Genomic DNA, 27,851 nt, shown 5'->3' with positions numbered 1-27,851 from the left:
ACTAATAATTTTGGACTCAGGAGCCGAGAGTTACAGGCCTTCAGGGCGGTCAGGTAAAACACCCCTATATAGTTACCTATATGCCTGCTGACCATCCTGCTCTTATCGAGCACCGTAGGCAAGAGGCCAATGAAATGTGGCCTTCGTATTTCCCCGAAGGGGCCCACGGACCGCACCGGCATTTATGTACTACAGTTTTCCCAACACAAGCCCCACATCCCCGCAAATCACAAGGCGGAATACTATAAACCTTTGTTATTGGAGATTAATAAAACGTACAAATCGTCGTGGATCTCTCGCACCTTGCAAGCATCGCCCGTTTCGATATTCGCGGTAAATCTTGAAGTCTTGAGGAATCATCACCCAAGCACTCTCTACTTTGTTGGATCAGAATGCCGTTAGCCACGCTATGGACCAAATCTACCTTGGCGGTATACGTCGAGACATTGCGCGAAATGCCGAAGGAGCTGGTATGGAATAAGCATTTGCTCCTATCAACCCTCTGCTACGCCACGGCCTCTATCCCTTTGAGTAAGTTCATTTAAGCAAGGTCTTTAACTAATTGCGGGGGATCGCGGTTGATTTCTTTCCTCAATACAGCCTGGGATCAAGGCTCATCCTCCGTGATTCCAATTTTGCCTGGCTTCCAGGACCAATTCGGTTTCAGCAACCATGATGCCGGCGAATTGCGTTACTTTGTATCAATCGTCTTCGCTGGCGCTGGAGTAGGTGCATTGCTGTCCGTTTTCATCAATGATCGTCTCGGGCGGCTCTGGGCATGGCGCTTGTATGCTACGATTTGGATTGTTGGACAGCTAATCATGTGTTTGACCCCCACGGTTAGTGGCCTATGGGCAGCGCGAATTATCTGTGGGCTGGGCATCGGGCCGCTGACTGTCATTGGAACCATGTCTATTGTGGAGATCGCCCCGACGGAGATTCGTGGACTCCTCGCTGTCTGGTTCAGTGTTCTGATGAATATATCATCCATATGCGCCATCTTCGCTGTTTTAGGTTCGTACATTCACATACCCACCAGCCGGATGCAATACCAGGTTGTATGGTTCTCGCCGTGCATTTTCTTTGCACTCATAATTGGCGCGAGCTTCTTTCTTTGTGAGTCTCCTCGCTGGCTTTGGATGGTTGGGCGTCGCGATGAAGCTGTACACACATTGGTCAAGTTGCGAGGTCTGCCAGCTAGCCATCCTCGGGTCGAATTTGAACTCAATGAGATCCAAAAGGCCATCGAAAAGGACATGGGACACTATGAAGCGACTTCTTCAAGGCTTTATGGCAACTTCAAGGAGACTTTCACCGTTCGATCCAACCTGCGCCGTCTTCAGCAGGTCTTGTTGTGCTACGCCCTTGCTCAGCTGTCAGGCGCGAACTCGATTACATCTTACTTTATTCCCATCCTCAATCTGCTAGGAGAGGCAGGGGATACGACCCATAGCCTATTCTTATCTGGAATGTACAGCACGTCGAAATTGTTTTTTACATTGATCGCTTCTTTCCTCCTGATTGATATCCTGGGGAGAAGACGTTCGCTCCTGCTGGGTTCTGCTTTGCAGATGGTGTCGGATATATACCTGGGTGTGTATATCAAATATGAACAGGCTGGCAAGGCAAATGGAAGTTCGTCCCGGGCAGCCATTGCCATCCTCTTCGTCCATGCATTTGGGTATGCAATTGGTAAGACCATCACTTAGCTTTGAATGACCAACCACGCTCTCCCATATCTTGCCGCTAACTACCACCCGTAGGCCTTTTTGTTTTACCGTATGTCTTTGGCGGAGAGGTATGGCCGAATCACATTCGATCTTTTGGTGGAGCTATCACTCAATGTTTCCACTGTACGAGCATATATGTTGATTAGATATTCCTCTCTTGACGTTTTGACTGATTGATCTTTGCAGGGTTGTTCTTTTTTGCCATGAATTTCGCGCTTCCGTCGCTTCTAGCGACAACAAATAATTGGGGCGCGTTTCTATTTTTCGCTGCTTGTTGCCTCATCGCCCAGGCTTATGTATTCTTTATGGTCCCAGAGACGGCTGGACTGAGTGTCGAAGAACTTGACGCCATATTTGACAGGCCCTGGTTCCAAGCATACAAGTCTACAGGCAAAATTACCCGCATCTTGGAAGGCACCGATATGGAGAATCAAAAAGAGTGGGTCCCAGATCTAGGGTTTAGCATACGAAAGCAAAAGCTGACTGACCAGTACTTCCCAGGACAAGAAGCATCAGCCAAGACAGAGTACGGGGGACTGAAATTGACAAGCCAAGCGTGCTCCAAGCAGAACACTACAATCAGGAGATACTTAAATTCGACGAAAACTAAGATTGTAGTGTGGAGGATTGGTAGGAGATGACATATTGGTTACAATTTATACAAGTCATGTTATCACCCGAGACTTTCGTACCCTACATGAGCCGTTATGCAATCCTGGGATTTGCTTGAATGTACCATCATATTATGTTTGTGGAGACAAACACCCCGGGCTGTGTATATCATTAGCGGGACGCGGCCTACGAGCTTAATCTGCTCCGTAGCTGGATTTAGCTTCAGACAAGTATTTGCGGTGGGAAAAATGGAGAACAAACCCTTAATTCCATATACCGCAGAAGGCGCTTCTTTGGGAAATATCATTTACTACACGAACAGGTTGCCTTCAATATACACATCCCGATACCGTGAAAAGAAGTGGTTGGCAGGTAGAATCTTATAGAAACGAAATTCATTTGAGCGGTCCCTCTTGAAATCACTAGATAGCTACCAGTATCAAGTATTTTGCCTGCTTTCTTTTTCACTAATTATATACTGCTACGAAGGAAAAAGATCGTCCATAAACCCACTCATTAGCTGATCAATTCCGGAGGAATTTCCACTTTCCGCAACATTTTCCACCCATTGTGACAGGTCTTTTGGGCAATATTCTTCCCATGAAAGATGAGAGGGTTGCGCAGTGATATCGCCCTGCTGACTATTTGCGATCATAGTCATAGTGCTGCTTGCAAGCGCCTCGAAAATGTCACGGTAAGGAGCAGCATCAGCCCATCTCTCTGCTAAAACCACTAGGACCATTGTACAATCAATACAGGTACTACTGATCTGGTCGTGTCGTGATAATCTGCGTGCCTCTGGTGACATCCAAAGACAATAAAGGTAGGTCAAGCCGGCTAGAAACAAATTGTGCAGTGCACCCCAGGTACAAGTAGTAGGCTTCCCAATAAACTGGCGGCGATAGCTGTGGCAAATGTCCTTAGCGGCAAATAAACACCGACTGAAGACGGCCTCGACTGCTTTCCCTCTTTCATTTTGGTTCGTTATTTGAACACGAAATAGATGCAAAATTACCAGGTTATAGTTGGCCTGGTACCAATCCGGGGTCGTAAAGAAAGAAAGCGTGCCGCTTTCGGGAGGGGGCATAGGAGGTGGAATAGACGCCTTCCAGTTTTCAAGACGGTCTAAAAGTTCTTGGACACGAGCACCGCAAATTTCAGGATCACTGAGAGTAGTGTCGGCATAGATTTGGGTCTGAATGCAGCCTAGAAGTGATCGGTTGCGAAAAGCATGAATTCCATAGGTCATTATCGTAGGTGTATCGGTCAAAGATCTTCGTGTTGAACCGTTGACTTCGGTCTCTGTAAGATAAGCATCCGAGATATCTAGAGGAAACTATCGACTTTTAGATATCACACCAAAATTGTTACCAACAATAGTTTTACCTACCTCTGCGTCAATTTCCTGAAAACGGAGACTCAGCGGTCGCCCTAACATGACGGCAGCTGAGCATTCCATCGCATATGCACTCCAAAAGGTGCGCTTTTGCAATTCTTTTTGGAGTGAAGAAGCTGACAATCCCAGTTGCTTGGAATTGCGGTGATACCCGAGATTCACGCACTGGCATACGGCCTGAGTAGCGAGCTTCCTGTGCCATGTGAGTCGCCGCCTATGTTTATGCTCGAAGTTATTCTTACCAATGGGAAGTCCCTCGAGATGATCTAAGAGAGTAGGCAGCGCAGCAAAGCAATGCCTGTATAGATTCCAAGGTATCATGGCAAAGAATATCGTCGATATAGAGTAAGGCAGAAGCATATAGTTCCTCCGGTGCATATCCAGGAGTCGGTAATAGTAAGGCACCGATCGCATATACCTAAAAGGCTTAACACAATAGTTTGGTCTAAAAATCGAAAAAAGTACAAACCATGTTCATGAAAAAAAGTGGGCCTGGCTGATATTGAAGAGTCAGCACCGCGATAGGATCTTTTAACGCGTGATCCCACATCCTGAAGGTCGGTTCATGCAGGAATGGATACTGCGGGTGTATGTTCTGGAAATACCCGTTGCTGAGTCTAACGGCCACGGGGTAATCTGGGAGTTGGCATGGCCCTGGCGCTTCCAGATCGTGGTGGTTTTGATCGATAAGTTCGAAAGGTACGGCTGAAACTGGTTGGCGGAGAGCAGTGCCAATGAAGCGCGAGAAAGCAAATGTGGATGATGGGCCAAGAAAGCAGGGCTCTGATCCAGCTGCTTTCAAACTTAGAGCTCCAATGGCGCTAGATATGTGTATGTGCTTGTCGTCCTCGGTAGGAGCGCTAGGTGGGCTGCTCGGCGGGGGTGAATTATCAGCGTCCGGACGGAGCAATCCTCGTAGCCTGCTTTCTAGAAATTCAACACGTTCTTCCAATATTGTGGTATAGTTTCGTGGCTGCTGTCGCCTTGTAACGGGGTCCTCGACGAGACAAACTATATATTGCTTAACCAGGCTGTTTTCAGACCAGCCTTCCTTTCAGATACCTACCTAATCTGTTTCGCTGACAGCTGGAGCATGCTGGAATTTGACCGTCACACTGTGTCAAGAAGTTAGTTAGACTTCTACCAGCGATTAGAGATTGGACATTCTCTGAGCTTCCTCTCCTTGCAGCTCACACAAGCTACCATAGTTCTGATTCCGGTGCGCACCCGATGCGAGGCACCCCTTGCTAATCGACCTTGTAAAGGATCAGGCATCTTTGAGCTTGGGTGTAGATCGGTCCGAGATTCCAAGACTGAATGGTCTGTCAACTAATGATCTAGCGCCCCGCCTTTTATGTAGTGTGGGCGACGGTACGGAGTACGGAGGACTAGAAAGAACTTGATCGCTCGCCCCCTCATCGAACCAAGGCATCGGTTACTAGTGTGGTATAGCCCAGTAACTATATGTAGTCTGAGTCGGCAAATCAGACCTGCCCAGGTGGCTGACCCAATCCTGAATTCCAAATCAAGATTGGGTCTCGGGAAGGTTCCCGAGGTCATTTCGAAGACTCAACGATTGGCTCTCGGTGGCCTATCTGTGACCTTGAACTCTCCAGGGCTTGGAGCCTTGGAGTAGCGGCCCCTCATGAGGTCGCAAGGTCCGTCACACAGTAGTAACTAGTAGTACTAGTATATTACCAGAAATACGCTTCCATCGAGCGATGCTGAAATAATATATATCCATGGTTATCTTATCAACATTATCACACCCTAAAATATTCGTCGACCTGTTAGTACTAGTAGTAAAAATATTTAGTATGAAATATTAGACTCTAAGATAACTTAAGACGATTCTCTCAGCACTCAGCGCTGAAATATGAGGTTATGGAATATTGTATTTAGTATAGTGTCTTGGGGCGACCAGCCTGGGCCACGAATTATGTTCGATAGTTTATTTGGCGATATGGAAAACCAGAACGACACCAGACCCCAGGTGAACAGCCCCATTAAATACACTGAAAGCGGTATAATAATCTATCAGCCGAGAGCGAACGGGTGGCTCTCAGCAGGAAATACCTATGTAGCTAGTACTAACCGTCACCTACCCTCCCCGCTTACATATCCCTAGTTCCATCTCAGCTTCCTTCTCCCTCCTCAAGCTACTACTTTGGTTCGAACCGCTACTAATTCATTATATCCTATGCTACGCCTTGCGTTGATCTGTGAGTATCTGGGCATCCTGACATGAATAGTCATTTGTAACGTCGGATCGGGGCCCACGGTTTTTAATTACCATGAGTCCCGGAAGAATACGAGGAGCTAATCAGGAGTCGTGCTTCATAACCACGTATTGATGTGGGGTCGGCAACTCCCGAATATTTTGCATGTTCAAGTTCTTTAGTTAATCGGTCCATCATTGTAAAGGAGGGAGAGCTGACTAGTTCCCACCCAGCTATGACATCCGGAATAAACAAAATGGTGGCCTCTACGGCTCTGCTCGCGATGCCAGGGGAGCGGTGAAGATTGGTTACTGATACGCAAAACAAGTGCATTAAGATTGTTAGATTTGCATAGGAAACAGCACATGGGAATATCCTATAAAATAAATGTAGGCCGACTAGACCAGATCTAGAGAATTCATAATTGCATAGCATGGCACACCGCCTCCCACCAACAGAACAGGCGGACTTATTTCAAGCCCTGAAGTTTTCAAACGGACTCGATCATGAAATATTTGCGATTTCTTTTTCTGTTTTTAGGAAAGAAAATGAAATAAAGCAATGCATCACCAACCCGACCATTTAGGAAATGTAGCTTCCCAAGACAGTCTTGGCCTGGTCATCCAGACGGGAGCCTGCCATCTGCGAAACACGTCCATTGTGCTTCTTATCTGCCTCCTTCAGGTAAGTACCGACCCAAGCCTTGAGGTCCGCACCGGTCTGGGGCCAGGGGTCCTTAGGCGAGGTGCGGATCGTGTTCAGGGGAGTGAAACCAACACCGAACGACATCTGATCAATGTCTACCTCAGCGTTGACATCGTCCTTGTGAGTGACGTCGGGAGGAAGTTCGAGGAGCTTCAGCAGTGTGTTGACGGTGAAACCCCAGCCCTTCTGCGAGTATTTTGTGGCGAAGGCTTCCGAGTCGGCAACGATTTTGGTGAGGGAGAGCACAGCTGTCTTGCGGTCCAAGGGCCGGGCGAGCTTCTGAGTATCTTGAAGAATCACGTTGAGATATACGGGGGTGAAGAGGCTGGAGTGGTTTTATTAGCACTGTGGGGTTGAAAAAAAGGAGGGTGGAGAGTCAACTCACCCCGGCTGCACCTGCTCGGTGACCTGCATGATAAAGTCGGGGTTATAGCCCTTGTCATCATGGGCCGTTACGAAGTGGTAGAAACGGACGAAGCGGACGGACAGAGTCTCGGTCTTGGAGTTTTGCAGACGCTGCATGATGATCTGCATGATGGAGACGAAGTACTGTTGCAAGGCGGTTCTAATTCGGGCCATCAGTTGAAAATTCTCATGGATATGTTATGGAGCAGCGACTTACGGTGGGAAGCTTGCAACAACTGTCTCCAGAAGATCGAAGGCATAACCCTCGTTGGCCTTGGTGGAGACCAGCTTCTGGAAGATACCGAGAATGGGCTCGATCTGGTTTTGCTGGGCAATATAATCAGAGCCACGGGGGATGATGGAGGCCAGAAGGCGAACAAGCGCAGGAATGTTTCCCTTCGAGTCCCACATGACGGGCATCAGGATGGGCCCAATCAGTTCTTGGTAGTAAGAGGGGAGTGTGGCGGAGGAGTTAGCCTCTAGGAGCGCGGCGAAGAGCTGGAAGACGTAGGGCATGAACTCTGTAGAGATGGATTAGTATGGTCGCCTGAGTGTGATTTGGGAGACTTTAGCCTACCTTGCACATCACCCTGCAGAATGCCGGCGAATGGAGCATAGAAAGCCTGCTCAAGCTTAGCAGGGTCGGCGGGAGCGGCATTCCTGTCGTGTATTAGCAAGTTGGCCGTGTACGAAGCAGAGGACCTGGATTCTTACCGGATGAATGCACCCATAGCCTCAAAGAAGTAGTAGTAGAACCGCGGGTTACTGGGGTTTCCGCTGATGATCTGAGTGATGGTAATGAAGCGCTGCAGCACAACATCGGTGAAAGAAACCACGCCTTCGCGGATGACAACCAAAACACGCATCACGCATCGCATCAGGAACTCATTCTCTTGCACCTTCTCAGGAGCAGGGTCCTTCTGGATCAATGTGAAAATGTGCTCGAGGAGGTCCTTGGCCAAAGGTGTGATCTCAGTAGGAGGGATGATCGGTTGGCCTTGGCCATCGCTGAGGAAGAGAGCCCGCTCCACAGCAATGGCAGCGTAGGTGTAGACCACATAGTTGGAAGAGGCCAAGTGCTTGACAAGCACAGGAAGCACACCTTGCCATTGTTCCTTTGTGATGATGCTGCGGAAAGTGTATAGATACTTGATGGCATCAACCTTGAGAATGGGGTGAATTCCATCATCGGCAATAAGGTCTGCAGCAAGGTGTTGCTGGAAGAAATCAGTGATGCTGACGAGGCTGTTGGTTGCGGTGACACCGTGGCTGGAGGTTGCCACGCCCTTGGCTGCGATAGCAGAGAAGAGGTAGGTCGCGGTATCCTTAGCCTTCCAGTTCGACGCAGGGTCCTTGGCGTACTCGGCCAGGTAGTGCTCGGAGTACTTGAGAACGACCTTGGTCACAGACTCCTCGAACTTCTCGGCCAGACGGCGCAGGAAGTCAGTCGCAGCTCGGCGTCTAGTCTCACTATCAGATCCCTCCAAGTCCCGTCGGATGAACTCGATAGGCTCATCTTCGAAGAGCTCCTCGTCGGATTCGCGCAGGCTAACGTTGGGCAAAATAACCTTCTCGATAATCTGGCTCAGTGTCTCCTCGGCCTGGAAAGAAGCCGCATGCTCAGGCATGCTGGCAACCGAGGTCAAGAAATGCAAAGCTCTGCTAACAAGAATGTCGTACTTGGTATCTTGGCCGATAGTGGTCAAGAAGCCCCACGAGCTCTGGATGAACTGCCCAACGTGAGGGCCGAAGGCATCCAAGAATTTCTGGACATACAAGGTCAGAACCTCGAAGATACCCGCACGCACGTATTCCAACAGACCAGCCTCCGAATCGTCATCTGTGTGCAGCAGTTGGTTGTCATATGTAAGGTACTTGAGCAAAATTGTCGCGATGCCGGAAATATTGTCTTCAAACATGGGAGGAAGGTCATGGCAGGATAGATCGTAGAAGAGCTTGATCATCAAGTTGAGTTGGGTGAAGGCTTGTGTCAGGTTCTCCTTGTTGGTCTTATTCTGTTCAATGTAGTTATCAATGGACTAATGGAGAGAAGCTTAAGTTAGCACAAATACTCAATCGATGGTCGCTGTATCGGATAGAGCACTGAAAACCTACCTCGAGGAGAGAAAGGAACGGTGTGCCGAACTTCTCCAGAACATGGTTGATCTCCACATACAAGTCGTTGGACTGGAAAAGTGGGCGCCACCGCTTGAAGATGGAGTGTGCAACCTGCAGAACACCAATGTTGACAGTAGGGTCGGTGGGAGACAACTTGGAAACGAGGTCCTAGACAAAAAACAAAACAACCTCATTAGCTTAGTTCAGACCAGCGCAGCGCAGCCCATGGAACAGACGCCGCAAGCAGTAATATTCACTCACATCCACAAGGGTATCCCATCGCTCCCAGAAATCACTGTCGGCGATCACACTGACGGCCTCACCAAGCTGAGACTGGATTCCCGAAGGCACGGAAATCATCAAAGTGATCAGCTCACGCTTGATGGTCGTGACCTCAGCCTCTGGAAGCTTGTAGTTTCCATCTTCATTGATCCACTCGCGCTTGATAAAGTTCTTGAAGCAAAGGGCGCTGGCAAGACGAATATTGTAGGGATGGGAAGCGGAGGCGGTGATCTGGAGGAGTTGTAGCGAAAAGTTCGGCTTCTGTTCTTCCTGACGAAGGGCCTGCTCGGCTAGAATCGATTGAAAACAGGCAGTCGGTCAGTCACAGTTTTAGTATCTTCGTATGATTGCATCCGCTCACCTTCCTTGTTCCGTCGAGGGTCCAAGCTTGCCTCCAACAAAGCTCCAAGCGCATCCGCCATTTTCACCGAACGTGGGGTATCAACAAAAAGAAGAAAAGGGAGTAAGTAGGCAAGAGAAATGGAAGAAGGGAGATGAATTGAGGTTCAATGTGTAGAGAAGAATATGTGGAATCGGGAGAGAAGACTCTTCCAGATGAGGGGTGTGGGAGAAGGTGGGATTGCAAGACAAAAAGTGAGTCCCGGAAATACAAAGAGCTCACCACCGGGCAACCATAACAAATAGAGGGCTCCGATAATCGAGCGGACAGCCCACTTACGCTAGTCCGGATTAGGTAATATTAGTGCCTGGTTTCTAAGGTGTCAATAACTAACTAACTAGGTTAGTTAGGTCTGCGAGTGCGGTTACATTTTTTATATCTACAGAGCCAAAGTGGTATAATGTAATTGTATATTGTATGTGTTAATCAAATACATGCACATCATGCATTCAATTCCCCTGTCTAAGATATTTTTTATGGTTCGTACGCCTTGTGCCGTTCATGCCAGAAATGAGAAAAAAAAAGCAAGGTACCAAAGTGGGCAAGAAAAAGAAGAAGAAAACTGCCGTTACACCATAAAGCCATGAGCGAAAGATTAGATGACAATGTTGCCAACGCCATTGGTAAGCTTATCCGCCTCGGTGACCTGGGAAGCTTTCATGACCTCGTCGAAAACGCCCGCAGCGGTGGAAACGAAACCTAGGAAGGGCTTGCTAGGTGCCAGAACACGAGACAGGTACTCGGGGTGGAACTGAACACCAACGAACCAAGGGTGGTCCTCCAGCTCGACAATCTCCATACGCTCGCCTTGGTCGTCCTTGCCGATGAAGTGGAGACCGGCAGACTGAAGGCGGTCGATGTACTCGGGGTTAATCTCGTAGCGGTGACGGTGACGTTCATCCACTGAGGTGCGGTCAATGCCGTAGAGAGCACGGAGTTTAGACCACTCAGACTTCTCCTGGAAGATTGTGGGGCGAGAACCCAGACGCATGGTACCACCCAGGTTGACCTTGTCGATCTCAGGCATGTAAATAACGATGGGGTGGCTAGTGCCGTCATCCAACTCAATCGAGTTGGCTCCCTCAAACTGGCAGACATGACGAGCGTACTCGATGACCGCGATTTGCATGCCAAGGCAGATTCCCAGATACGGGACCTTCTTAGTACGCGCCCACTCAGCGGCGAGAATCATTCCCTCGGTACCACGAGTACCAAAGCCACCAGGAACCAGGATACCGTCGGCAGTGGTAACGTCGTGCCAAGCCTTGTGGTACTCTTGGGGGTGGGTGTCCCGGCAAGTGTGCTCCAGGTGCGAAGCATCAACCCAGATGATGTTAAGCTTTCTGCGAGCCGCCATGGATGCATGCTCTAGGGACTTGATGACGGAAAGGTAGGCATCGTGAAGACTGACATACTTGCCGACCAGGGCAATGTTGACAGTCTCGAATGTGTGCTCCTGCGCAGTAGTAAGAACCTTCCACTTCTTCCAAGTGGCCTGACCCTTAACATATAGCTCCTGTGGGATCTTGACAGTTTGCTGAAGCTTGAGAATATCGCCAAGAACGCGCAGGTAGCCCTGTTGCTCAAGGAGGAGAGGTACATGGTAAGTGGAGCTGACGTTGTGAACGCCAATGACATGCTCTGAGGATTCAACCTGACAGAACATGGCGATCTTTTCGATGGTGGCGCGATCCAGAGGCTTCTCACAACGGCAAGCAATGAGATCGGGGCTCAGACCAGCAGAGCGCGCGTCACGAATAGCCTGTTGGGTAGGCTTGGTCTTGAGCTCACTGCCAATGACAGGAACGAGACTGACGTGAATCTGGAGGAAGTTGTCCTTGCCAGCACGACGACGCAGCTGACGCAGAGCCTCAACGAAGGGAGCACTTTCAATGTCACCGAGGGTACCACCCAGCTCGATGACACAGACATCTGGCTGCTCGTTGGTGCCGTCCGCAGGAGTCCTGGCGACACGCTCAATCCAGTCCTGGATAGCATCGGTCAGGTGAGGAACAATTTGGACCGTACGGCCCAGGTAGTCTCCCCGACGCTCTTTCTCAATCACGTGCTTATAGACTTTGCCGGTGGTGATGTTGTTATCCCTTCCGAGGGTGACGCCCAGGTAACGTTCATAGTTACCCAGATCAAGATCAGCCTCTCCACCATCGTTGAGCACGAAAACCTCTCCGTGCTCGGTGGGGGCCATAGTTCCCGCATCGACATTCATGTAGGGATCGATCTTGATAGAGGTGACGCGGGCACCCATGGTCTTGAGCAGCAGACCCGTACTCGAGGCTGTGAGGTGTTAAAACAAGAGCAAATCATTTGTTTCCTGGTGGAGTAATACCGATAACGCCCTTTCCGATGCCGCTGATGACACCTATAATGAATATTTGTTAGCAATTGAACTTTGTTGAGGGGTTGACCGAAGCCTTGAAAAAAAAAAAAAAAGCAAAGCAAAAAGAAGAAAAAAAAACTTACCTCCCGAAACCAGAACGTACTTCATGGTGAAGAGATTGAAGACAAATATCAGTGAAAGAGAAAGACAAAAAAGAGTGAATCACTGAGAAATTGAGACCCCGATAGAAGAAATGTAAATGTAGGGTGCCTGTCTCAGCTACTGCCGAGGGGGAAGAAGGTCAAAAACCCGCGGCAGGCGTCGACCGCGAAACTCTTCGGCCCTGACCGCCCCCCACTTCTGAAGTTTTTCTGCCTCGACCCACATGACGCCCTCTCCAGTCACCTGACTTGGACACCTCATGTCCGCCAACGAGTTGGTCCCTGCAAGACCCCATGCTTCTTTAACGCTTCGTGTCTGTGATCCCACCACTCGTTCCGTCAGGCCATCGACCGCTCCGAATTGCTATATATTCATTCCTCGCTTCCACCCGAGCTTCGATATACCACCTTACCCCATTGTTGATCCACAGGGGTCCCCGCTTGAATATCGTTTCCTGAACCGTACTTTTGTCACAACTCGCGGGGCATCGTATCTGGCTCTGAATGTACTGTGAACTTGCATAGGAGCTGCCCTTGTGGTAATTAGCTCTGGCTAGCTTATTGTATCCAGGTAAGAAGTCTCAAGGCGATTGCGAAATGACGAGGTTCCACCCGACCTGAGCTCTCCTGATCGTTCTTTCCCCGGGCTTGGGGGTTGTATTATACCAATACCAATATCAGCACATAGACTGACTTGTCTGGGTACTACGAACAGGAAAGGAACATATATTACTTCTCTCATTACTCGAATCAGAGTCCCAAACTGCCGGCGATTAGGCGGATGTCTTCCGACGATGTTCCACCCGCACCACAACACAAACCCTCCTCCACAAGCTTCGCGGATGTTTTCAAGACACTAGGCGTTGGTCGCCCAAAATCACACTCTCCAGTATCTTTCCAGGAAAGTAGCAGTGACTCTTTGTCTCACACAACTGAAAGCCGGGGATCGCACCGCCACATTCTCGGAATCGACCAAATGCACCGCGCAAGTATCGTCTCAAGCTCTTCGGACGCCCCGAGCGGTGGCCCGGACTTTGAGGCAGCGGTGCGGAATCTGTCACAGAAACAGAGCTTGTCTCAGGCGATTGATGAAGCAGATAATGTATCGAAAAACCTTCCGTGGTTCAGTCCCGAACAGTCCATTGTTCTCTGGGAGGTAGCTGAACACCTCCTACATCATGAAGACTCCATGGATGCTCAAAGGAGCGGGGCCAAATTACTGCAGGCAATATCCGCCAGGCAGGATCTAACACCAACTGCTAGGCGAATCATTTTCGAGGCAATCTCTTGCCCAACGGAACCGGAACTGATTCCCTCACGAGTGCAGTCATTGATCTCCTTATCGGATCACGGAAGAAAGCTTGAATTTGCCAATACTCCAATCCTTCATATTGTTTCCTCATGGATCAACTCGCTCTATGGGCTTATCGCATCAGCTCGGGCGAAAGCGAAAAAGGGGAAGGGCGTCAAAATAAACGGACTCGACCACGATGAAGCCATCCTTGCAGATCTTTTTCAATTTGCAATCGACTTGATCACGTTGCAACGCAAGCCATCTACAGAAGAGGAAATTGCAGGTCTTCTTCATGAAACCATCACCATCTGCCGAAAGACAAGCATGGCTGTCGATATCAAGAATTCGCTTGCCGTATTCGATGCAGTTGTGATGAATTCGGATGTACCTGACGCCAGTTTTCTTGATCTCCTCGAAGTCCTCTGCAGCATTCACGCCTCTGTGAAGCCACTGTCTGGCCCGACTTCCCGAACAGTACGGAGTCTTGCCAAATCCCGAAGACAGACTGAGATGGTCAACATGCTGCATACCTTTTTGAAAGATTCATGCTCCGAAGAGCAAAATCGGAACTTGACTGTCCTTCGAGGCGCAATCTTGGTTTTCTGTGATCTCGTGTGTGCATTTGGCCAGGCTGGGATGCCGCAAATTCCTTTCGATCAACTGATCGACTCACTTGCAGCTATTGCCCAGAGAAACGATGGCAAAGTTGATTCGGATATTTTGGACCTGTGTTTGAACATTCTAGAAGGGTCCTATGTTCACGAGGCGTTGGAACAAGACTGGACCAACTTCATCAACCTGGTGGTCCTTTGCTCGAGAAGGGTCTTTGAAGAACACGAGGATTCACCCGTTTCCCCAGCCAGCCCACAGCCAGGTCTTGCGAAATCTGGACACGATGAATCCAAGTCGAATATCCTCGCCAACATGATCCGAATCGCATCTGCTCTAGAAGTTCTCTGGGAACAGCTCAACGGGGATCAAAAGCAACAAGCCGTTCGTTTCCTGGCCAAAGGATATCAGCACATTGAGCCTTCTCAAGCCGAGTTAATCATCAACATGATAAGAAAGGATGCCCTTTGCCATCCTTCAGATGATCCATCATGGGCCCAGCATTGCCAAGAGCTGATTGGACGTTTTATTCAGTCTCGAACCCAGCCATCCGATATTCGTATACTGGCTCTCGATACATTGAAAGAAGCCCTTGCCGATAACGAAAGGTTGCTATTCTCAGACGAGCATGGCCTCTTAGATCTTATTCTTCAAGATTTCTCTGAAGAGAAAGACCTCTTGTTTTTGGAATCCCTGGTTTCCTTCCTCACGGAACCGGCTATCCACTCCAGCAATGACGATGTCTTCAAACGTCTCGTTGATACTATTTCCGCACCACTGAAGAACGATGCCCCGAAAGATGAGCCTCGCCAGGCTACACCCATGTATCCTTCACCTCGTCGAACCTCCGCAACATCCGGAAGCGTTCTAGAGCTTACATTGGCGAATGTGTGTGCTGTTGGCCTGGTCAAAATGATGTTGCGAGCGTTGAACCTTTCTGCTACAAAGTCTGTCATTCTTTTCGAGGCTTTGTTGCAGATAGCTCAATCCTCCGACAGGCCAACAGACTCGCGACTCACAGTGCTGAAGCTGCTATTCCGCCTGCGGTGTGATTCGGCAGGGTCTGTAACTGTTGTCTCGACGTCAGAAAACGACTTCCTGATGAATGTCTTGGGTCGCAATGTCGATGTGGGTTCCAAGTCCAGCGAAAGTCCTCCCCGAGATGTTCCTCAGCATGAAAACCTCCCGCCCTCCATTGGCAAACTCCCGGGCAAAGATCTTCCTGCGCCCAGTCTATCCAAGTCCCTCCCTGGCCGTGGCTCAATCTCTGCTGCTCGAGCATCCAAGCTCACGCCTCCGGTTTGGACATACGCCCAGCCACAAGTCTTGCCAGAACAGCCTCCTGGGGAGTCGAGTCATGTTGTCTTTGCTTATGGACAAAGTGAGGCACAGAGTCCATCGAGTGACACTTTTTCCTCGACTGGCATATTGAAAGTGAACATGTGGCTTGAAATTGTGATTTCGCTTCTCCAGCGGGAGACCGATTGGGATATTTACAGCTATGTTCTCACACATCTCGGCCCTCAACTGGGAAACAAAGACTTTTTCACCAACTCCATTCCGCAAATCAAGCTCCTACGAAGCATTCTATGCGACCAAGTCAAGAATGAAACTTACCACGAGCCCCCCTGGGCTTACTGGTTTGAAGAAAAGCGACGTGGCTGCCTGTATTTTCGATGCGCTTTGCATGCTGGTCAGCTATCATGAACATTTTGCGAAAAGCGAAGAAGATGACCTTGTCCGGGCATTCATGCTGGGAATCATCGGTTCATGGGGTGCAACATCTCGTGGTTGTATCCAGGCACTTTCTTTGTGCTGTCACGAAATTCCACTCTCTGTGACTAAATCGCTTACAATCATTCTTGACAAGATGTCGAAGGTGATCACGATGTCGAATATTGCTGTCCATATCCTGGAGTTCTTGGCCCTCCTCGCACGACTTCCTGATGTGTATGTCAATTTGCGCGAAGAAGAGATCCGCACTGTCTTCGGTATCTGCATTCGATTTCTGCAGACCTCCAGGAACAAGAACTCCGTTCCAAAGCCTCGGAATCTCCCGTTGTCCGAGCCACCGTTCCACCACCGTCGCGGCTGAGTGCTGGCTCTCGTGAAATCGCTTCCGGTGCGGCCGAGGCCATGGAATCGACCTCTCAGGATGCAATGTCAAAATATGTCATGACGCTGACTTACCATGTTATGATATTTTGGTTCTTGTCTCTGAAACTGCAGGATCGGCCAAAACACGTGAACTGGATTACCAGCCGACTTATCTTCCCCGACGAGCATGGGAAGGAGGTGGTTGAAGAACAAAGCCAAGTCTTCATTGATTTGATGCAACGAGTTGCATTCTCGGATTTGGGCGAGACAATTCCATTTGAAACTTTTCCTCCCACCCCCGAAGATGGCCCGGTATCAAAGAAGTCCTGGGTCGTGGGCATGAGTATCGTTAGTGTTGAAACAGCAGGAGTGTCCGGTTTGACCCAAATCACCAAACGACAGGCATCTGGTACAACCTACTCCGTCTACCAGCAACGGACAGCACCAGTTCTTCCGCATCAAGTGCCCCCAACTCCTGATGCCCATGTCCACCCCTCCGATGCAATGCGTACAGCTGTTCTCCCTAGTCACATCATGCTCCAGATGACGACTACTGCCTTCCCAACTCCTACCGTCATGCAGCCGATTCCCGTTCCTGAAGACGATATCACCCGACGGGCCATTGGCAGTTTCGATCGCACTGACATTGTGGATGGACATCGAATCGGTGTCGTTTATCTTGACAATCACCAGACCAAAGAAGCCGAGATTCTGGCCAACTCCGGTGGCTCTGCAGATTATGAACACTTCTTGTCTGAGCTGGGAACAAAGGTCTCCCTCCGAAATCCCAAGTTCAACACCCAGGGATTGTACGCCGATACCGATGGAGAGTCAACTTACGCATGGCGTGACCGTGTGACGGAAATTGTCTATCACGTTGCGACAATGATGCCCACTGACTTCGATCACGATCCCCAGTGCATCAACAAAAAGCGCAACATTGGAAATAACTTCGTCACCATAGTATTCAACCGGTCCAATCTCCCATTCAACTTCGATACTATCCCGTCAGAGTTCAACTTCGTCAATATTGTCATCACCCCATCCAGCCACGTTGCATATGATGAGTCTGGAGCTCCCAAGGGGGAGACGGACCCGGAGAAGCAATACTACCATGTTAGGGTCATGAGTAAACCAGGCTTCCCCGAAGTCTCTCCTGCCGCCACACCGAAGATTATCTCTGGCAAGAATCTCGCATCTTTCGTTCGGATTCTCGCTCTCAATGCGTCCGTCTTCTCCCTCGTCTGGAACCATCAAGGCGGCGAGCACATGTCCTCCTGGCGCACTCGTCTCCGCGAAATCAAGAAAGTCCGCGATCGTGCACTGGCCGCACAGGCGCAGAGTGCCGAGGCCGCCGAAGGCGCATACCCCGGCCAGCGCCGCAATACCAAGGCCAACATCTTCTCTGAGGAGTTGCCAACCCGAAGTGCACCAACTAAGACAACCTCTGAGTCCGAATGGACAGCAGCTTCTGAGGCGAACGTCCTGCAAAATCTGGATTTCTCCCGCTGGAGCCGCTAGTTGTCCCCGCATGGCAATGACAACTCGTGATGAATCGATAGAAGGACGTGATGCTTTATTCCAATCATCGATCCCTCGCCCTCCCCCCCTCTACCCTCACCCTCCTTTCTCTACAAACCATCCTTCCCCATCGACTGGATGCCAAACCTCAAACACGACATTACACACGACTTTCCTTTTCAAATGAACGACCCAAAACCCCATACGATTTCATGTACATCATCTTGCTCTTTTTGTAATGCACACAGCATTTGTGAATACCCCAATCGCCCCTAAAAGTTTTGTGCTTTTCATGCCTGTTCAGCCTTGAATCCTCGGTGTGAAGGAAACCCGCAGTCTTGGATCTACTACTTTACTTTTTTCTCCAAATAACTGGCAATGACAATGTCCTGTGTACGATGAATCAATGATTCTCTCTCCTCTTCGGTGTAAGCGTACTAGTATATTTTCTACATTTATGTACACGCAAGCTATGGCAATTATGGTAATTTTCCTAGTATCATCGACGGATAGTTTTGGACTTAAATACACGATTATTAGGGCTATCTTTATTATTAATCATTCCACTGTCAATGCCGTCCATCAGTATGACGACATGATCGTGCGACGCGAACCATCCGAGCCGCGGGGCTCGCAGGAGGACCGAGTCACATCAGCTCACCCCCACCTGCGCACCCTTTTTCTCTCTCCAACAACTATTCTCACCCCCATCAACTCGTCTAGAATTACTCATTCACAGCCACCCTCTCACAATGCCTGTCGTGGAAATTAAGAGGTGAGCATTCCACCCCGGATTGGACCGAGAACCAATACATTCCTAACAACCATACTAGCAAGACCGACTTCCTCGAGAAGATCCTCAACTCCCAGGACCTCGTTGTCCTGGACTGCTGGGCCCCATGGTGTGGCCCATGCCGCGCCATATCCCCAAAGATTGATGCATTCAGCGAGGCATACACGCAGGCAAAGTTCTACAAGGTCGATGTCGACGAAGTCCCCGACGTTGCTCAGGAGCTCGGAATCCGCGCTATGCCTACCATTGTGTATTTCAACAAGGGCGAGAAGTTCACTGAGGTTGTTGGGGCTGACCCCCGTGCCATTGAGGAGGGTGTCAAGAGTCTGATTGCTTAGTTTGGCAATCAACGTGAGACATGGCCCAGAGGCAGCGGTTTATACTCTTTATAATTGATGATTATGGACAAGGAGAGCTATTGCATGATGCTTTCTCATAAGACCAGCTATGTCCTTACGGTGCTATCCACTATATAGTCTATATTTGATAGATCTACCCCGAAGGCGCGTCTGGGTCTGGATTATTCCCCCAGTTCCGTGTCGTGATACCGCGGACAGAACCTTCCTCGCCTGTAGGCTCTAAAGCGAGTACCGTTATCTTGTTTTCCTTCTCTTTTAGATAGCATCCAGGCAAGTAGAGGGTTTGCTGAGGTCCAATCGTCCAGTAACGCCCGAGGTTCACTCCGTTCACCCAGACGACCCCCTTGGTCCAACCAGGAAGTTCAAGGAATGTATCGCCAACCTTATTCACGTCAAAAGTGCCTTCAAAGAACACTGGACCTGATGCTTTTGCGATCTTAACGTTGCTGGAAGTCGAGTCTGGCGGCGATGCCAGTGGAAGAGGGTAGATCTGCCAGTTGGACAGCACACTGTCGCCCAGGGTAACGTTCCCCACGATGCCCTTGCGCTGTTCAACAATCCGCTCTCCATAGTTGACGCGGCCCATATTTTCGACTAGAAGGTCTAGTACATCGTTCTTCTTGAGACTAACCTCAAGCGTATTTGGCGTCACATATAGACTGTCGATCACACCGATTCGCCGACCGTTCACATAAATGAGAATTCGGTCTCTGGGATAGTCTCCGACGTTGATATTGCCCTTGGTGGCAGAAGTAGCCACATGTCGATAAAGGATGAACCCGACGGCCTGGCCAATGGCCTCCATATTGATGGGAGACTTCTTTGCAACGGGGTCAGGTAAAGAATCGAACAACTTGCTGCTGGGACCGAGCTTGATATCCGGAATCTCAATCAAAGGCTCCTCGTCGATGACATCGGGGATATTATGCTCGCCAACATGTGAAGCAATAGTCTGTCGAATAGCGCGATAAATGTCGTTCGTCCGACCACTCTCGTCAATTGGGGCACCATAATCGTAGCTTGTAGTGATAGGTTCCAAAGCATCTCCCCAGTCTGCTCCGTTTTGGAATCCCCAGTTTGTTCCACCGTGTACCATATAGATGCTAAAAGAGGAATTTTGCTTCAAAATCCAATCAAGATCGGACTGAACGGTTTGGATACTTTTCCTATTCCCCGCATCCGTCTGGTGGGTGTTGTTGCTTGCCCATTGATCGAGCCAAGTCACGTAGTACTCACCATCGAGCTGCGGCCCCAAGCTGCTAGGATCAGTCACATATTTATCACGAGCAGCAAATCCAGTCTTCGGATCTCCATCAGATTCCGCCAATACTCCAGAGATCTGTCCGCCCTCGATCATAGACTCTTCACCCCCATCATTCGTGTACAGATGTACATTCTTGCCAAATGCAGCCTTGAGCATATCGCGCATTGCACCAATATAAACATGATTATCTCCGTATGAACCATATTCATTCTCAACCTGAACCATCAAGATCGGCCCTCCGTTCGTTATGAGAAGGGGTTTCAAATCCTTCGCCAGATTCTGAATGTACGACTTCGTCGCGGAGAGGAAGGGCTTATTATTCGTGCGAACGACCATGCCGGGTACTTCACTCAGCCAAAATGGGAATCCACCCCATTCATGTTCGCCACAGATATACGGTCCGGGCCGAAGAACCACATTCAACCCGTGCTCCTGTGCAGTTTTGAAATATTTCGCGATGTCATTGTTGCCGCTCGTTTCCCAAGTTCCCTGGACGGGTTCGAGCTGGTCCCAATATACATAGGAGAAGATTGTGTTTAAGCCCATAGCTCGTGCTTTTGCGAGCCGATCACTCCACAATTCGTGCGGAATTCGCTGCGGATCCATCTGGCCGCCGATTATTTGGAAGGGTTTGCCATGGAGAAGGAATGTTTCGTTGGTATAGCTGAAGGGTTCGACGTTGGCAGTCCATCCCAACGAAATGAGGCTGAAGGCGAGAAATGCCTTCTTTAAAAGCATTGTGAAAGAAATGTCGGGTTTATTTTCATGATTGCTTAAGTGGCAATGGCCGTATTGTTTTATAGTCTTGATGGCGTCCTTCGCACGGGCCCTTCGCTAATGCTTAACTGTTGCGACGTACAATGCAGATCTTTGATTATATTAGATCTTTACAACGTGAATAAATATGTTCCAGGCCTTTGGTTGGTGCATCTTATTGTGCCTGAACTCCAGCGTTACCCGACGATGTCAACCCCGCACGCGGGAAACTCAATCGTTCAATGTTACAGTGACATTTCTGAATGCAAGATATTTGAGAGCAATCAAAATCATTGTGTTCGTTGTCTAATATTGTCGGCTAAGAAGAAATACTCAAGTTGGTAAGGTCGTATCGGATAATTCTTTGTGGGGAAGCCCTGTTCATAGATTTTCTTCCGATTTATTTTCCGACAGGACCCGAACACCGTTTCTAATGTCGCAAATTGTTAGGAGAAATGTAATCCATTTGAATTGAAAGTAATATTCAAGCACAAATGTTCTTACGGCTACATAAAATACAATTGGAGTTACGAATCCATTGACAGTGTGCAAGGCTTAATGACCGATGACCATGGTTTGAACCTTCTTCTCGTTCTTGTGCTCCTTTTGCCATTTCTTCGACTTCTTGACACCAAATCCAGTGCTGAAAACATCTCGAACGGCCTCCAGAGGCATACCTTTGCATTCCGGGAAGCAAAATAGGATAAAGACCCAGCCGAAGGTGCAGATCGCCATATAAAATCCGAAGGCACCGCTGGGTGTCCAAGCCTTCATCATCGAGAGGAAGGTCGAGGAAATAATAATGTTGGTACCCCAGCAAGTAACAGTGTTCTAAAAAAAAGCCGGTTAGTATATTAAGCGATGGATAAGAGGGGTTTTAGTATAACGTACCATCATGGTTCCGATAGCGCGGACCTCGAGTGGAATAAGCTCAGTACCAATCCAAGCAATGGTGGCAACACCAGATGAGTAACAAGCAACATAGAGGATAATCATGACCAGAACCAAAGTGCCAGGCCAGCCGACAGTATCGCTCTCGACTTCGAGGGTATGGAGGTTGACAGGAATATAACGGAATGCGATGACCACAATCATCATGCAGAGCGCCATTCCGGCGACGGTGAACATCAAGATAATTCTGCGACCAAACTTGTCAACAATCACCAGGTTGACAACGGAGAAGACGAAATTCGTTGCTGAGACAGTAATTCCCACGGCAGTTGCATTTTCGAAGCCAACAATACCGAAAAGTGTCGCGGCATAGTACATCAATGTGTTGAAGCCTCCCAACTGGCTGATAGCCATGATCATACAAGCAGTAAAGACAGCGCGACCGGTATCGGGGGTGGTGAAAACGCGTCTAATGCCTGTCCAGACCGTTTCCTCGGACATTGAATCCACACTCTCTTGTAGCGATAACTCAATCGAGACAATCTTGGCTTCACGTTGAAGGATAGTGGACTTGGGATAGATTCGTTTCAAGACTGCCTCGGCTTCCTCACGCTTGCCATGGGACACGAGTTGTCGAGGTGATTCAGGGCAAAGAGTAAGAAGACCAGCGAGTATGATTGCTGGAGCTGCTCCGATAGCAACAGTGGCTCGCCATCCTTCACCTTTGACCTCGGCGAAACCAGCACCGAGAGCACTTGCGAGCAGCTGGCCGAATGTAACGCTCATGTTGTTGAAAGCGACCATGCGCCCACGATACTGTGCTGGTGCAAGCTCACCAACTTCAAATACGTCAGTCAACCAGCTTCAGTGAAATGATCGAGAAACCCAGAAGGAGACTTACTGTATAGAGGTACAATCATGGCTGCACCCCCCACCCCGAGTCCCACCACGAATCTTCCTACGGCAAATTGGGCAATGGAATAGGCAGCAGTTTGTAAGACCGTTCCAATCACGAAAAATAGACATGAGCCCCAGATTGGCCAGCGACGACCAAAGCGATCAGCGGTGAGACCAGCTGTTACCGCACCCACCAGGGCACCGCCACTGGTGAGAGATGTTACCATTTCCTGCTCGCTGGATGTAAGAGCACGGCCCAGAGAAGTGCCGATGGTGACTAGAACGGAGGAAATATATCCGGTATCATATCCTACAAGTCAGACCCACGGTTAATTATCCACTACTAGTAAATTTACGGAGATGGGGGTGACATACCGAATAGCAGACCACCGATCGAAACCACGATCGAGATAAGCCATGCCGCTTTGGACGCAGCGGTGGTCTCAATCCCATTCAGTTCATCCTGATCTTTGGCGCAGGCCAGCTGCTTCATGTCTCCAACTTCCTCGACATACTCCGCAGAGGGGTCGTCTCCCCTTGAGATCATCTTTGCCGCCGGTAGAACTCATATCTGGTTCTATTCCCCGAAGGAAAATATATAAGTATCAGGGTAAAATAAGTCAAGAAGAAGCGTAGAGGCTCACTGATGGATATCCAATTTTGCGGAGAAATTGGCACCTTTTATATCAAATGATGATCCGGCAATCGACTCCATAGATGACAGGCTGCATCGCCCCCCCATGTGGAATCTGGGCAATCCCCGTGGGTAGTGCAGATCAGGACGGGGATAATTGCTGTTTTAAACAGGCTATGGAAGGCGGACTAATTCTTCGTTGCTGATTGGACTGGTGTGTCAAAGTCAAACTATCATAACATTTCGGGGGCGATTGCCTCGCGATGGATTCCCCACATTCCCCGCAGACCTTACGCCTATCACGGCGCGGTCGAAGTGATCCAGGCCTACGTTTCCCCCGAGGGCAAATCTCCCCGTCGGTCCCTGTTGCCTCCGTTGTCATCCCGCCTCTTGTCTAACTTTGTTTCAGATGGTTATCTTGACGGAATGGCGGCTATTGAATACTCTCGGCGTGGCCTCTTGGTTACTTGGCTGTTGGGCATTTATTCACGCATCGCAACGAAGGTAATATTTCCCGGTATGAGGCTGTTATATTCCGACGACTAACTGATTGTTCTGTCCATATGCCTCCACTCTCAAACCTACGGGTCTCAACGAGGTTATTCCCCACAAAGTCGATGCGGAGACGACCCGTAGTTTGACCCTATACGTCACGAACCGAGAGATTCTAGATTGGATTTAAAGCATCATGAATCCAATTGCCAGCTCTAAACAGGCCGGCAATTCTTGCATTATTTGACATGAATGCCTCATTTGAAGGTTTGGAACGCGACATTTTCCTGTCATAACACCATCCCGGTTGCATCTCGTTCTTTGCCTCCATTGTTTGAGGTAATGGCAATGAACATAATTTGCGTCTTACTTGCCCGCTTATCGTAGATTGCTCCCCGTTTATATACTCGCTTTGCTGCCGTGCTATATTATCTCGGACATACTACTAAAACTGATTATTCCTGTGAAGAGGACCAATTGAAAGCGAGAGCCGGAAAATGATTGGATTCAATGAGACTAAAGCCGTTTATTACCTTCCAGGTAGTAGAGGAGCAAGTCTTCAATGATAAACTCGATAGGTTACATAGTAAGATAATCCCAATGATCCACTTTACTCATTCTTTATCGCCGACCTCGCAGCGAAGTCGGACCGTTTAATCCTTTGTTAACACGCCTATCTTAAAGGTCGTAATCGTCTTCATCATTCGCCGGCCAAACCCTCCCTGTGAACGGATCTCGAAACAGCTTGTAGCGAAAATTGCAAGTACACATCTCCATAAGCCGAGAGAAGAATTTTCGAAACGGCCCATCAAACTCTTGAATGAGATCAGCTGCAAATTCAGGATTCTCTAGGGCTGCATCCAGTAATTTGAAGCTGCTAGCCAGCATAAAGGCTTCAACAGACGCCTTAGCCAATACCTGACGTACTGGGTGCTCTGATGGTAAAATGTAAGCTGAATCAATATGTTCGGAGCTTATGAAATCAATATTGCAGTTAGAGCCTTTGGAGCGGTTGCTCAGAATGATCTGCTTGATGTACTGGGCGACAGGAGCTTCTAGCTCGGGCACAGTCCACATATCACCAACTCTCGCCAGCTCTATTGCGTTCAAAATTCTCTCACTGCGATCCTTGGCATTGAAATTTATCTCTCTAGCATAGAGCCATTGAATGAATGACTCGAAAGTGCACACGGATAGGCCATCCCCTTCTTCCAAGGTGGCCTTTTGCCCTTTGCCTTCGCGGAAGGGACCATCGAACATGGTCGCAAAGTAAGATGACTTTGAGCAGAGGAGGTCTTTGAAGACGACATATTCGCGAAAATGAGATCCTATCTTGATCTTCACTTGGGGTCCGTAATAAAGTGACAGGGTACTAGACAGAAAACCTTGAGAAAGGAACTTTTAGGAGGAGTAGCGCACTCACTTCAAGACAAACTGATTGGAAACAGGCTCAGGTAGCTCTGCCATTATTCCTTGTTAGAGGATGGTAGAGATAGCGAAAGGAAATGAGGCAGATTTGCAGTTCGGGTACTTTGACTGTACTGGATTCTATTGAGCGTAAAGGAGAATTGGATCTTGGACTGGATGCAATAGGTTGCAGAAGGATAGAGAAATAGTTGAAAAAGTGATATTTCTTTGAGATATTGCTGCTATTTATCTCGATGGGCGGGAAAGTCCGCGCATGAAATTTCGTTTGTCATTGCGTAATAATCCACAGCCGAAAATTGTTTGTCTGTATAGGCCTTAAGGATAAGGGCTTACACCAGCTCGTCACGTGAATTCTAACAGAGTAAGGAGTTCGGTAATAGGTGGAATGTATCGAGCCTTCCTGTGGCCCATCGTCATGGAAGCCAACAAAGATTCATTTCCTCGCAGTGTCTCGAGCTCGTGGCCTATCGTCGACAACTCTCCTGATTTTAGGTTCACTCGATTTCTGGATTCACGAACAATGCGTCGGCAACCGCAGAGTCAGAACTGGTGAATGCGTTTTCAATTGCGAAGGGAGCCCGCAATCTCTGATTTGGTAGCGCTCTTGACTCCGGAGGCGAAAATTGGTTCTGTCAGTGACATTGGGTTAACTTGTTTCCAATAAGCAGAGGGCATAGCTCAAGATCTGATATACGACCATTTTTAGAATCGGCATATCCTGCAGGCTGAGCTTGGGGCTTGTCCCATCGGCGGATGGAAAGAATGGTCAAAAGTAGAAGGGAGCACAATACTGAAAGTGCAACAAGTGTCAGCATGTTCAAATCGCCGAGCTGCACTAATCGATGTCATAAGAATGGCAAGAAAACCTTGCCACTAGCAAGGAACTTCCAAGGTTGGGCGATGAATCTTCTACTTGTAGTTTGTTTACAGAAAGAAATCAATGTGCTGAGGGATATACCTCAGGCATTGTAAATCAAAATATTAGCCTCCTTCCTTTGTTCTAAATCATCACCATGCACACGTTCACAATGTTTCACCTTCTCCATTATTGTACCTATTCGACCTCTATCATCATAGAGGGCTTTATGATTCTTTTTACAGTACCCTGTGAATGGAGATTGCTATTGCTCGAAAAGTACAAGGACTATTGATTATCTGAAGTCTATGATCACAAGTCCTATAATACTATCTAATTCTCGAACACCTAGGCAGAGAAACTCCCGACATGAGATTAGAAGGGATTTAATATAACCTGATTTCTTCCCTTCGGATACCTGATAAATGAACTTTTTGCTATTTTGAAAAATTTACTCTCTGCGTTGACAAGGAATTCTTCGTAAGTCTACCCGCTCTGTGTCTCATCCATAGTCTATACAAAACCAGATTTGCTTATTGACCGAGTGGTACCTACCCGGGTGTTCTTTATTATAATGGCGAGCCTTCTGAAACTGCTATCTTCCCGAGACTTTGGTCAAGGCTTTGTTGCCTAGAACTTCACATGAAAGGCCAGTAAATAAGACTTGTTAAAGGCCGCTGTCTGATGATAAGCGCGAACGTAAATGCTTTTTCGGATCCTGACTGTCCTTCTCGACATATTTGACACAATCCGAACTACCAGCCGTGAGAGTAAAAACCATAGTCGTTGAGAGGAGTTTGATGCAAGCATTTTTTGGCCTTTGATACCTCGCTACCTAGATTGTAGAGAAACAATATCCGGGTGCAAACAATTAGACATATTTCTATTATGATGATAGAGGCTAATGAAATTGAGATACAGAAGCGCCCGACATCGATTTCCATGCCGAGAACATAGAGATGCTCTTTCAAACCCTACTCACATGATATGGGTAAATAAAACAATTCTGTACATACACGTCATAATACCATTTCCTTTTTATAGATTGTAACACAGATACAATGCCTAAAATTGGAAACTTAGATATCCAAGGCTAGAACTTCTAGCCTAGAAGGTTCTAAACAAACGTAAGAAAAATCGCAAACAGAGCAACATCTGAGCTGGCAAAGTGTCAAACTCTGCCTTCTGCATCTTGCAGTTGCTCTATTGCGGCAAGTGTCGCTTCTTGGGGGTCCATCAGGGGTCAAGGTCATAAGCAAGTCTTCACAGTAGTCAAGATTTGGTTCCAGAATTCCTACTATTACATAAATCGTGCTGCAGTTTCGGGCCCTATTCAACTCAACTTCCAGCAATTTCCTGAAGAGAAGGTGGCAAAGATTATGGGCCACCTTCGAGATATGTCTGCTACACAATCGCACGGAAGCTTATACCCAACCGTAAAACGGTCGGCAACGTGACCGATGAAGATTTGGTTGTAGCTTCTAGTAATTACTGCAGAAGGATTTTGCAAACAAACGTTGAAAACATGTTACATGTGAAAAGAAAACCCTCAGCGAGTAGTGTCACATAGTCTGTTCTAAGATAAGGGAGCTTG

At 48.4% G+C, this 27,851-nt stretch overlaps 10 protein-coding genes across 10 annotated transcripts; 4 read left to right on the top strand and 6 right to left on the bottom strand.

The window, feature by feature from the left end:
• Positions 1-392: 392 nt before the first annotated feature.
• Positions 393-2,254, top strand: N7509_013344 (uncharacterized protein; the record flags this gene model as incomplete). The annotated part of the gene is made up of 4 exons (XM_056637981.1): positions 393-531; positions 601-1,692; positions 1,764-1,853; positions 1,917-2,254. Coding segments are annotated over 4 exons (1,659 nt in total), but the record flags the coding sequence as incomplete, so codon positions are not given.
• A 569-nt stretch (positions 2,255-2,823) lies between these two features.
• N7509_013343 (fungal specific transcription factor domain-containing protein) lies at positions 2,824-3,591 on the bottom strand (the record flags this gene model as incomplete). The annotated part of the gene is made up of 1 exon (XM_056637980.1): positions 2,824-3,591. The coding sequence occupies one exon, from the start codon at positions 3,589-3,591 to the stop codon at positions 2,824-2,826; it is 768 nt and encodes a 255-aa protein (XP_056481487.1).
• Positions 3,592-3,778: 187 nt separating this feature from the next.
• Positions 3,779-4,008, top strand: N7509_013342 (uncharacterized protein; the record flags this gene model as incomplete). The annotated part of the gene is made up of 2 exons (XM_056637979.1): positions 3,779-3,820; positions 3,868-4,008. 2 exons carry the CDS (start codon positions 3,779-3,781, stop codon positions 4,006-4,008), a joined length of 183 nt encoding a protein of 60 aa, XP_056481486.1.
• A 2,531-nt stretch (positions 4,009-6,539) lies between these two features.
• N7509_013341 (uncharacterized protein) lies at positions 6,540-9,889 on the bottom strand (the record flags this gene model as incomplete). Its single annotated transcript, XM_056637978.1, has 8 exons — positions 6,540-6,987; positions 7,048-7,227; positions 7,285-7,588; positions 7,645-7,727; positions 7,782-9,106; positions 9,183-9,353; positions 9,447-9,757; positions 9,829-9,889. The coding sequence occupies 8 exons, from the start codon at positions 9,887-9,889 to the stop codon at positions 6,540-6,542; spliced, it is 2,883 nt and encodes a 960-aa protein (XP_056481485.1).
• A 573-nt stretch (positions 9,890-10,462) lies between these two features.
• Positions 10,463-12,373, bottom strand: N7509_013340 (putative CTP synthase; the record flags this gene model as incomplete). The annotated part of the gene is made up of 3 exons (XM_056637977.1): positions 10,463-12,162; positions 12,215-12,247; positions 12,349-12,373. 3 exons carry the CDS (start codon positions 12,371-12,373, stop codon positions 10,463-10,465), a joined length of 1,758 nt encoding a protein of 585 aa, XP_056481484.1.
• Positions 12,374-13,147: 774 nt separating this feature from the next.
• N7509_013339 (putative GTPase activating protein (Tsc2)) lies at positions 13,148-17,887 on the top strand (the record flags this gene model as incomplete). The annotated part of the gene is made up of 3 exons (XM_056637976.1): positions 13,148-15,936; positions 15,992-16,260; positions 16,314-17,887. 3 exons carry the CDS (start codon positions 13,148-13,150, stop codon positions 17,885-17,887), a joined length of 4,632 nt encoding a protein of 1,543 aa, XP_056481483.1.
• Positions 17,888-18,639: 752 nt separating this feature from the next.
• On the top strand, positions 18,640-19,018 carry N7509_013338 (thioredoxin family protein; the record flags this gene model as incomplete). Its single annotated transcript, XM_056637975.1, has 2 exons — positions 18,640-18,662; positions 18,721-19,018. 2 exons carry the CDS (start codon positions 18,640-18,642, stop codon positions 19,016-19,018), a joined length of 321 nt encoding a protein of 106 aa, XP_056481482.1.
• A 154-nt stretch (positions 19,019-19,172) lies between these two features.
• N7509_013337 (uncharacterized protein) lies at positions 19,173-21,041 on the bottom strand (the record flags this gene model as incomplete). Its single annotated transcript, XM_056637974.1, has 1 exon — positions 19,173-21,041. The coding sequence occupies one exon, from the start codon at positions 21,039-21,041 to the stop codon at positions 19,173-19,175; it is 1,869 nt and encodes a 622-aa protein (XP_056481481.1).
• A 573-nt stretch (positions 21,042-21,614) lies between these two features.
• Positions 21,615-23,394, bottom strand: N7509_013336 (myo-inositol transporter; the record flags this gene model as incomplete). The annotated part of the gene is made up of 4 exons (XM_056637973.1): positions 21,615-21,890; positions 21,951-22,789; positions 22,852-23,157; positions 23,223-23,394. The coding sequence occupies 4 exons, from the start codon at positions 23,392-23,394 to the stop codon at positions 21,615-21,617; spliced, it is 1,593 nt and encodes a 530-aa protein (XP_056481480.1).
• A 1,257-nt stretch (positions 23,395-24,651) lies between these two features.
• Positions 24,652-25,440, bottom strand: N7509_013335 (BTB/POZ domain-containing protein; the record flags this gene model as incomplete). Its single annotated transcript, XM_056637972.1, has 2 exons — positions 24,652-25,345; positions 25,397-25,440. The coding sequence occupies 2 exons, from the start codon at positions 25,438-25,440 to the stop codon at positions 24,652-24,654; spliced, it is 738 nt and encodes a 245-aa protein (XP_056481479.1).
• Between the last annotated feature and the right edge of the window lie 2,411 nt (positions 25,441-27,851).

The sequence above is a fragment of the Penicillium cosmopolitanum genome (genome assembly GCF_028827165.1).
Source record: "Penicillium cosmopolitanum strain IBT 29677 chromosome Unknown utg000012l:1.0-3308103.0:1.0-3310761.0, whole genome shotgun sequence".
In the NCBI taxonomy this organism is placed as follows: Eukaryota; Fungi; Ascomycota; class Eurotiomycetes; order Eurotiales; family Aspergillaceae; genus Penicillium; species Penicillium cosmopolitanum.
Note: the sequence above shows the minus strand (reverse complement) of the source record. Positions and strands in the feature narration are given on the sequence as shown.